The sequence below is a fragment of the Phallusia mammillata genome, chromosome 2 (assembly GCF_965637545.1).
Source record: "Phallusia mammillata chromosome 2, kaPhaMamm4.hap1.1, whole genome shotgun sequence".
NCBI lineage: Eukaryota > Metazoa > Chordata > Ascidiacea > Phlebobranchia > Ascidiidae > Phallusia > Phallusia mammillata.
In genome coordinates, this window is record NC_137253.1 from 3,783,815 (window position 1) to 3,794,060 (window position 10,246).

At 36.7% G+C, this 10,246-nt stretch overlaps 2 protein-coding genes across 2 annotated transcripts; both read right to left on the reverse strand.

Annotated features, from left to right (window-relative positions):
• Positions 1-3,140: 3,140 nt before the first annotated feature.
• LOC145214599 (uncharacterized) lies at positions 3,141-4,034 on the reverse strand. Its single transcript, XM_080083160.1, has one exon. It carries the CDS (start codon positions 3,958-3,960, stop codon positions 3,151-3,153), a length of 810 nt encoding a protein of 269 aa, XP_079939286.1. The 5' UTR covers positions 3,961-4,034; the 3' UTR covers positions 3,141-3,150.
• Positions 4,035-8,588: 4,554 nt separating this feature from the next.
• LOC145212199 (receptor-interacting serine/threonine-protein kinase 1-like) lies at positions 8,589-10,022 on the reverse strand. Its single transcript, XM_080080238.1, has 3 exons — positions 10,008-10,022; positions 9,533-9,705; positions 8,589-9,474 (listed from the first exon to the last, which is right to left on the reverse strand). The coding sequence occupies exons 1-3, from the start codon at positions 10,020-10,022 to the stop codon at positions 8,589-8,591; spliced, it is 1,074 nt and encodes a 357-aa protein (XP_079936364.1).
• Between the last annotated feature and the right edge of the window lie 224 nt (positions 10,023-10,246).

Below are 10,246 nucleotides of genomic sequence, written 5' to 3' on the forward strand. Positions count from 1 at the left end.
ACAATTTCGGATACGATGTCTTCCTCGTAAGGAGAAACTGCCAAGATGATTGGCATATCTTTCATTAAACCAATAAACTTTCCAACAGTGCAAATTCCTTTAAAGCTTGGAAAAAAAAAATTGGAATTTAAGATAATTACTAAGGGCATGTAAACAAAATAGTAAAGGACGTACAAGCTATAGTGGTCAGTTTGGAAGGTGAAAGATCTCGTTGTTTGGTCTATATAGCATTGTGTCAGAACCTCCCAGGTGGAACTTTTGTTTTTATGACCAATCTGCAATACAAGATCGACAGTTATAGGTTAACAAAATACCTATACCGCCTCAAAGCGTTTGGAGGCAGGTCTGGGTTAAACTTTGGTTTAAAAAACCTTTGGTAATCTGATTTAAAGCATTTACCGCATCAGAAGTGTCCATAATCAGCGTATGACGTACTTTACAAGTCTTTAAAAGTTACTTTACGTTAAAGATTGCCACATACTGACAGTACGTTTCGAGCTGTGGTTTTAAACTTTGTAGTTAAACCTAAAAGACAACCATGACAAAAAGAAGTAAATTTTGGGTAAGCGAGGGTTTTTCCAACAAACTGATCCTAACTCCCCAATTTTCTGATTACAAAAAAACGGGTTTTGTCACACATGTGCAAACTTTTATCATGCAAAACATGTAACTTTATTTTCAATAACCCCTTTGCCGCGCTGTAGTAGGGTCAATATTGGACTTTTTGTGGAGTTTTTCACGGTTTCAGAGACGTGGGTATGACATGTTTTTAGGTTTAAAATTCAAATCTACCCATGGACTTGTCCTTTGCCAAACAAATAAGCAAAGCAAAAAAATCACGCATCTGAAAAAGAAAAAAGGCAGAAAAACTAAACAAAAACAAATTGCGACTGTTCTTTTTTAATTAAAGTTAAAATGTTAAGACCTTTCCGTTTGTGGAAGCATATTGTGAAGTGATTACAATTTCCACCTCATCATCACAAGCACCTTGGGGTATTTTGACTTGACAGCCAACAGCTCTAAGCGTTCCTCCTTTTATACACACCCGTCGCGAATCGGTGTGAACGAAATATCTCTATATGCAAATAGATAACAACAGTAGAAAACGACAAAATTTACTTACTGGACATTCAAACTTTACAGTTAAGAGGAGCACGTAGATATTGTACTTGATTGAACTTTGCTGAAACGAACTACAATGTGTGTTTGGTTGTATATGGTACCCTGTCCTCATCCTCTGTTCCTTATGAAGAATGCATTTACTTTGTATAAACTCTCACTGAACTTATGTTATTTTAGTTGGGTTATTTTGCTTTTGAAACTGACAATCTTACAAGTGCAACTACAACCCTGTGTGACTATGATGTCATACTTAAAGTGCATATAATGTGTGTGCGAAGGGAAGACAAACTATGGTTTATAAAATGAATTTGACCAACTTAATCTAACCACCCATTTCTAGCTTCTCAATGACAGCTATTCTGTCTAATTGGTTTGTTAAGCTGTGTTGTTTAGTCTGGGTTTCATTGCTTGTTTTACACCTGATTTATAAAAGCAATGTAAACTGTTTGTATTCTAGGATGTTACAATATGAAGAAATGCAAAGATATTATGTAAGTTGACAAGAACTTTGACTAGTTGATATATTCTGTATTTTTTCTCAACATAACCTTGTTGTTGTTTTTATACTTTTCAGTTTCTGCACAAACAATAATGATTTGGATTGTTCACATATTATAATCTTTATTTTCCGAATGGCTTTTTCAAGAATAATTTTTAGGCTAAGATTTGCACAGTTACATTAAGCTGATAATAGTTGTTAATTTTAATCTTGAGATAAGCCAATCCCTCCTAAATGACACTTTATATTGGTTTTACTTAGTTTGATTCTACTGAATTTTCTGCATTTAACTTTATTCCATAGTAAGTTGAATTTGTTGATTCTGTCTACTTAATGCAATATTTCTTTTCTCAAACAGCACCAGCAATTTGTGCATGGATATTACGCAAAATTTTACTTGGTAGAGCTTGTGACAGTCTTACCTTCCTAATCAATTAAGAACTAATGGTTGGAATCACTTTAGCGAGAGGGCACTTGCTGCTCACAGAGGAATGTAATGAAAGGCGGATTTTACAGTCGACCATCGGGAAATCCCGGTCGAGACTAATTCATGAGTCAATAGCGCCCACTGGCGGATTAGTTGACGTACATCGCTTTGTCACTGACGCAGACAAATACCACTGGTTTATAAGTTTACAACCCACAAAGGTACATAACATTTAGCGATTCAAAAGAGTGTAAACGTCGGGCGTATGAAATATGTGTATTATGCCAAAGTAGTACTAGCTGTCGGTTGTTGTCACGACCAACCTGAACCGTCGTAAGATTTCTCGTCACAAACATTAGCTTTCATTGTAAACGTTTCTCGGCGTGACATCACTACGTTATTGAAAATTGACGTAAAAGCGTTATGGTTTATGGATATGACGTCAAGAAGTTTACATTTTTTTCTTTAGTATCAAGGGAAGAGAAACTTCTTACAACGACAACCGGGGCCAGTGTTTATTCCAGTGCAGATCTGACTCTGGGACCACAAGGAATTTTCTTAAACGACAATTAACTTAGTGGTTGTGGTGAATTCTATTTCTTTGTTGTGTTCCGGTTTCTATGTTTCCACTTTCGCTTCCATTACGTCTTCTTCCGGTTATAGTTGTTTTGTTTCGCTAACTGCAGGGTGTCTAGTTTTCTCTTTTTCTCTCTCTAAACATACGTTTCCTATCATATTTATTTTTTTTACGTTTCCTATCATATTTTTCAACGTTTTCTATCATATTTATTTTTTTATGTTTCCGAACTACGGGATATTTTATTGCATGATTGTTTCCACAGCCAGATGCACGTGCTTTACGATGCAGGATAGGCGCTGTACATATGTGAGAGAACGAGTTTTAACCTGAAAAAGACGCGAACAGTATGTAGACATAAAACTTGTGCAAATTGAGTTTTGCTGCCAGGCGTATGGTGTTTGATATTGTGCTTGTGGCATTCGACGAATTCAACTGTCAAACTTGGAACCGTCTGCACTCCTAAAAAATTGCAGCATCCTTAAAATAAAACAGTTTTTATCAACAATCTAAGAATTCATATTTTTACGTTTGTACAAATAACGGTCGTTTACAGCGATTTCGCATAAAGTCAAGAAAATCAAACACACAGTGTATTTGCATGAAAAATGTGGTTGGAATTTTTTTGATAATAATATTCCAAGCAAACTTAATCACTTTTGCAACTTTGTTTTGTTGGTTTGCAAATTTCTCCCACTTATTGCAATCACTTTTCCTCGTTCTTCCTCTTAAATCCTTAGATGTTTTGAAAACTTCGATTGCTCTTGTGTAATATTCGACTGCTTCTTTGAATCGTGAAGTTTCGCCGCAAACAACAGCAAGATTGTGAAACAAGTGACCGTAGATTTGATACTTTGAACTTTCATTCCCGAACTTAGTTTCCATACGTTCAAGTCCAAGTTTTATTGTTGTTTCTCTCGATTCCAAATCTCCGATGTAACATTGGCTCACTTCAATGTTAAACAAACACCAAACTTCCCATTCACATCGAATTCCTTCGTTTATTTGAAGGTCACGGATTTGCTGAGTCATGTCACGCATCAGTGAAATCACGTGATCACGCACGATTTCTTTGTTTCTCGACTTCGAAGATGAATCAGAATTTTTTATCAAAAGTTCGATTGTTTCTTGAATTTCCCACGCACACATCATTACGCTTTTCGCTACAGCGGAGTCGGAATTTTTCTTCACATAGAAATCTGCGGCAATGCTAAACAACAACATGGCTTCCAAATATTCGCCGTCAATTCTAAATTTTGTGGCTTTTTCCTTCAGATTTTCTGCAGTGATTCCTGGTTGACCTGTGATTGACCTTGAAAGTTGTTGTTTTGTCATTTTTGCTTCGTCATACTTTTTTGTTTTTAATAAATCAACATAATTTTGTGCGCGTTGATTGAATTCGTCAGTTTGATCTGCAGGGAAATAAAAAAAATATTTATTTGTGATATTTGTATTTGATTTAAGTTTCATGAAAAAATATATATTATATTTTTGCACTAGTTCATGTAAATAAAAAAAAAATTTTGCAATAAATATGTGCTTTTTAGTGTTAAATACCAACTATTTCGGTAATTTTATTATTTTATTATCTTCTCCTTAAAAACGACCACATGTTAACAATTTAAATTAAAACGTAAGAAGATGTTAGTCTGTGTGACGTAATAACTAGGTTGTGATGACATAATGCTAAGTATTGCTGCAGTTGGATGTTTGTTTTGATTTTGCACTGGGGAATTTTTTCTCCAACCTGGTAACTGATATCAAACAAAATTGTTTTCCAAACAAAATTAACCTGACAGTTTTTTCCCACCAGAGTCACGCGCAATTTTCATTGACATGTTTGCTACCTTCTTAGATCAAATCAGAATTTTTGTTGTTTTAATAACATGTGTGAGGTATAAAAGCAAAACAACCCACATTTCCATGTACAAATTCTCAACGTGGTGTTTAAAACAGCTTGTAGGAGCTAAACGCCCTACTTGCTTTGCAAAAACAGTTCCATATTGGCAAAGTTGGTGGATTAATTAATGGATATTTGTATTGGGGAATTTTCACAACCTGGTAACTGATTTCAAACAAAATCTGTTTTCCAAACAAAATAAACATGTCAGTTTTTTCCAACAGAGCCACGCGCCGTTTATTGACATGTTTGTTACCTTCTTAGATCAGAACAGGATTATATACATATATAAGTACGAATATACACAAAACAACCAACTGTTTATTTCACTGTGCGAATTCTCAACGTGCAAGTTTAAAACAGATGTTTGACGCTAGACTCCCCAATTTACGTTGGACACAACGTTTCCTAATCAATATTCCAACAGACATTTTGTTGTAGACATTCTTCTCTGTTTTAACTTGAGTTTTAACTTTTCAACTGTTTCATGTTTTGTGATAAAAATCAATAAAATCGCTGATTTTTATGTAAAGAATTATATGACAACCATGGGAAAATCTCTTGACATGTATTATACCGTCATACCTGCGGCAAGTTTACGTTGACCCCGTGATTGCCTAGCAACATGTGAAGCAATTTGCATGTGAAAGTGAAGCTTTAGACTGCTTTGTACCAAGCTGTGAGATGGAAGAATAGTATGGCAACAACCTTTCGCTTGTTTCGGTGTTGATTTGCCGTGCCTGAATCCAACCGGCTTGTAAAAATGGGTTAGATGACTTAGTACCATTGTTTTTATACAGATTTCCCGAAGTGCAGTTACGGCAAACCTCTGTGCGAAAACGTTTATGGCCCGATACTTTACTGCCCTTTCCAACTAGAATGGGTGAGATCGACAACGGTCACCACCGCTAAGAGGTACTGTAAAAGAAAACACATCTGACTCATTAAAGAGCAAAAGTCATGTTATTCGGGACATCGTATCAGAATGCTAATAACAGAGTGTAAAGTCAAGCCCGAAGCTAGCCCTTTACTTTTAAGAAACCTAGGACCGAACACGGCCCTAAAAGCCCGGCCCGACTTACAACTCTGCATCGTATAGAAGCGTGGTCACAATAAACGTTCCACCAATTGCACCGCACTTTTGCATTCTTGCATATACTGGAGACACGCGGTTGCCTGCCGTGAAAGCGATTATCGGTGATGTGAGCGGAAGAATTTCGAAACCTGTTTATTCTTAGCCACTGGTGGTCGCTGCAAAAGCCGGCAACAAAAATAATGGTAGTGAATATCAGTTCCAGTCGTTTAACTGTCAGGCGAGTGTTAATTAGCGATATGATATGCACCCTTGGTTTCTGCTGCTTGTTGGAACGATGGGTAGCGGAAACCGTTAAATTGGTTAGTAGTTAAGAGTCTGCTAGAGGGGCACTATATACGTCGTCGTTTCCGCGCCTAAAAAGAGGAGGGTGAAAGCGAGTGGATAAAAAAGAGGAGCGAAAAAATGCTGTGATTTAAAGAGTGAAAAAAGAGAAGTGAAAAAGGCCACAAGAGGAAAAAGATATAAGCGGAGAAAGCGCTTACGAGTGAAAACAAGGAGTGACAAAGCATTGTTAACTGTAAAGTAAAAACGGCGAAACATCGTTCAATAATAAATTAAAGCTTCATACATTGAATTTACACAGAGAACTAAAATATTTAAGTAACGCTTAGCTGAAAAAATTGCTAAGAGGAATTGTCTAGATTCCTTATTAGAGAAGAATAAAGAAATCTTAAACCAATTAAATTAAAAAATTTGAAGAAAATTATGCCTCTAAAAGAAATCTTGAACCAATTAAACTAACTTATGTCTTCTTTGATGAAAACAACCACATTTCTATGACGCGTTTACAAAAAAATTTTCATTTTAAACACAAAACTCACAAAAAATATGTAATCCTCCTGAGAAAAAGAACTCCCTACAAACCACTCCTCTTTTTTCAACCCATTTTTGAACAGGGCATTTCTTCGCTCTTCTTTTTTACTAGTACCCTTTTTTTCACTACTCTTTTTTCATCAAGGCATTTCTTCTTTATTCATCATTACTTTTTTCAATACCACTCTTTTTTCGCTCTTCTTTTTCTCGCCTTTACCCTCCACTTTTTTACAATAAATAGGAGCGAAAACGATGACGTACATAGCGCTCCTCCACAACCGCAACTTTTTTATTCAAGACCAGCAAAGCAGGCTACGCCGCCTCAAGCAGGTCGTTGTCCAGGGATCTGTTTTGGCTCCCCTGATAATAAACATCTACACCAGTGATATACACTTATCGCAGTGGTTCTTAACCTGGGTTCGAAGGGGGCGTTTTAGGGGCTCGACGAAGGTCACATTTGACGGTGAGTCACAAAAAAGAATCTTCACTTTCATAAATGCATTTACTGTAAAGCAGTAACTGTTGATAATGACTGATTAGACAGTTTAATTTCTACATTCATTAGACTACAATTCTGCACTCTGTCTCTGTTGTCAACTGCATATTTAGTTTGTCGCCCCCCAAAAATAGAGGTATAAAGATTTTGTAAGGTAGGTTTTAACAGAATCAGATGAAACACAGGGTCCTTTAAGTTCAGAGGTAAAAGAACAGTTTCTTTCTTGCAAACCTGTTGTAAGCGTGCTGTCATCGGCGTAATCAACAACGCTAATGTATACAAAGTTAAATTAGTGTTTGCAAGATCAAGCATTTGTGTCGTGTCTTATACGATCTGAAGTAATGGTTTATTGACAAATGATCTTTGATAAGTCGGAAACGTTTTTCCACTCGTTATTCGGTGATAATAACATAACTGTTAACAGAATATGTTCGAATAAGTCATTGTTTTCCGAACCAAAATAGAAATTGGCAAAGACACAAAGACTCTTACAATGACAATGTGACAGGTAGTTTAGTGTCAAAAGATTAATCATTTGTATGGGATATAAGTAATCGACGTCAACAAACATGTAGAAGTTTAAACTGCTTGTTGGTTTACCTGCAGGTTGTTGTAGTGATGTGCTGCTGGAATGGGCGATTTCTGGTTGTGCGGTGGAGCGCTGGACTTCAGCACTTGCAGGGCTACTGGAATCTAAGCACAAAAATGACAGATGAACCTAACGTTTCGCCCAAACAAGACACATAGTTTGCATAACCTTATGCAAACTTTTGTAAACTATTGTTTGTAAATTGTTATTGTAAGATATAAGCAACATGTACTTAATACATATAATAAGTTAGTAATGATTTCAAAAAAATGATTGACAAAAAAAAAAGTGTCGTTTAAAACACAGGCAAAGAAAAACATTGTATTCACAAAAATTCGGTGGTACTAAATACCGCATGTTATCGCATTATAGTGGTCAGTTTTAGGACATAAATATACTTTATGCAAAAATTCTAAATGTGTCGATATTGGAAAACGCTGGTAGCTAAAGCTATTTCGGTTGGGGTGAGGGTTTGTAATTGAAATAACACTTCAATCTGATCTCGTTTACCCTTGTTGAGGCTTACACTCCACATTCCACAAACCATGTCGTAACAAAAGTAACATGCGGTATTCTGAGGTATGATGCAGTAACATATGACATGAAATACCACCATTGAAAACTTTTAGCCAAAAATAACAGAAAATATCATAAAAGTAACTGCTTGCAATATCTGCTCAACTAAATTTCATTTAGTAGAACGTATACCCTGTTGCTGATGTCTGCCAGATGTAGACGCTTTGTCTTGTTGGGAAGCAGACTGCACTAGCCCTTGTGCACCCTCTGTCGGTCTAGCTGGAATTCCATCGGTGTCACCTGATGTGGAGGGCACTGAAAATATTAAGGGTTTACTGCTAGAGACCATAACAAAGTTATCAAAGTGAAACAATTATGTCCCAAGAATGGGGCAGGAAAATTTTCTTGTCATCGAAAATACTCACCAATTGGCAACATCTTATCTACCACCATTATTAGGACAAATAGAGGTTTCTGCAAATCAGTTTATCTTCAACATGGGTAATGTATTCTGTTTCTCGCGGGAGATACCCCCTGTTAAAAGAATTTTCTATTACGCGTTTATTATTTTACCTTGAAAACTTCTGGTCCTGGTTGAAAAGTAGTCAAGAGGAACGCGTCGACCTTCGCTGACTTGCGGTTGCTCGTCCAAATGTATTTGAGTCAAAGTCTTTGAAACTTGGGAAAGTATTTTGGTGGTTTTCTGTTTGTCTAAATACGTTTTTAATTCATCTTTTATCTTAGTCATTGTAGGACGTTTTGTTGCGTTTTGATCCCAGCATCTCTTCATCAGTAGTTGGAGTTTCTGTGCGATTTTTCTGTCTTTACCGACCAAAGTTTGCATCCATTCCTGTATTTCCTGACAGTCTGGTCTTTTTCCTCTCTTAATTAATTCCAATAACTCCCTTCGCTCTGCTTCTGCCAGACGTGGATAGGGAGCTTTACGAGTCAAGACCCAAAACAATAACATGCTGAAAGCATATACGTCATGCTCCTTTCTTGGTTTCATGGTGGGGTCCTTTAGTTTTTCTGGAGCGGTGTAGTAGGGAGTCAATTGGGGCCTTTCTTTCTTGGTTCGTGCCAAAGTATTCACGGTTGTCGAAGTACTGTAAGTTGCCAGTTCGGAGGCCCCGAAATCAGCCAGTCTACAGCTTAGTTCTTTGGTAAGCAAAATGTTTCCAGGTTTTAAGTCCTGGTGAATTAAACGCTTGTTAGGTAAGTTGTGACAGAAATCCAATGCTGATGCTATTTCGTATAGTATGCGAACGCGCACGGCAAGACCCAGTTCTTTAGATGTATCCATTAATAGCGTTTCTAAATCTCCACCTTTGCAGTATTCCATCACAATTCCCATTGAGAAAGACCATTGAACGTAGCCAAAAATTTGAACGACATTTTCATGATCTGCTTTCAACAAGTGTCCCATTTCTTCCCTTATCCTAAAGAATATTCCGATAAATATGGCTATTTGTAGTTTATGTATTTGACCAATTTTACATTTTCGCAGCCATCGACTTTTTCTGCGTTCCACCTGCCACCTCAAATACTTTGATGGCAACTTCCTTCTTTAACCCATTGTGGTATCCAAATAGAACATCTCCGAAACCTCCTGAACCGGCCACGAATTTGTCAAGGTTGCACGTGATGTCACCACAGTCCAGTTTTTGCAACTGTGGCACAAAATATTTTTTACGCATAATGACAAATATGCATTTTATTGATGTCCACCCGAGCCATACAACTAAATCATTCAATTGAGTTGCTATTGATTTGTGCAACTGATTTGCAAACAAAAGTTTATTGGTTTAAATCCCGTCAAGCTTTCATAATCGCTGAGTAAATTATTACAATTGATTTTATTTAAAGCACATTTAGTTTAAAACAATAACTGTCTTACAAATTTCGTTACATCAAGTCAAACAGAGTTCGTTAAAAAATGTTTTTGTCTAGGTCAGGTGTTGCCAATCATTACCACTCGAAGTGCCATTCGGACTAATTTCAGATTGTAAAAAAACGCTGAGAGCCACAAAACCGTTTTGAAATTAAATGCCACTGCAAAAGTGTTTTTGTCTCGGGACATTAATTCGAGTTTTTGTTGTCAGTTAGTTTCTTGCATATTAGGCGCACTTGGCAAAAGGCATAATCGTCACATAAAGTGTAATCAAAGCACTTGGTAAATTTATAAACTGAGCAGCATCACAGGGAGCAAAC

Excerpts from the sequence above, each read along its gene's own strand:
- LOC145214599 (XM_080083160.1), bottom strand. The coding sequence starts at position 3,960 with ATGACAAAACAACAACTTTCAAGGTCAATCACAGGTCAACCAGGAATC.
- LOC145212199 (XM_080080238.1), bottom strand. Across the intron at positions 9,475-9,532 it reads AAGTCGATGGCTGCGAAAAT|GATAAGGGAAGAAATGGGAC; the intron begins GTAAAATTGGTC and ends AATATTCTTTAG.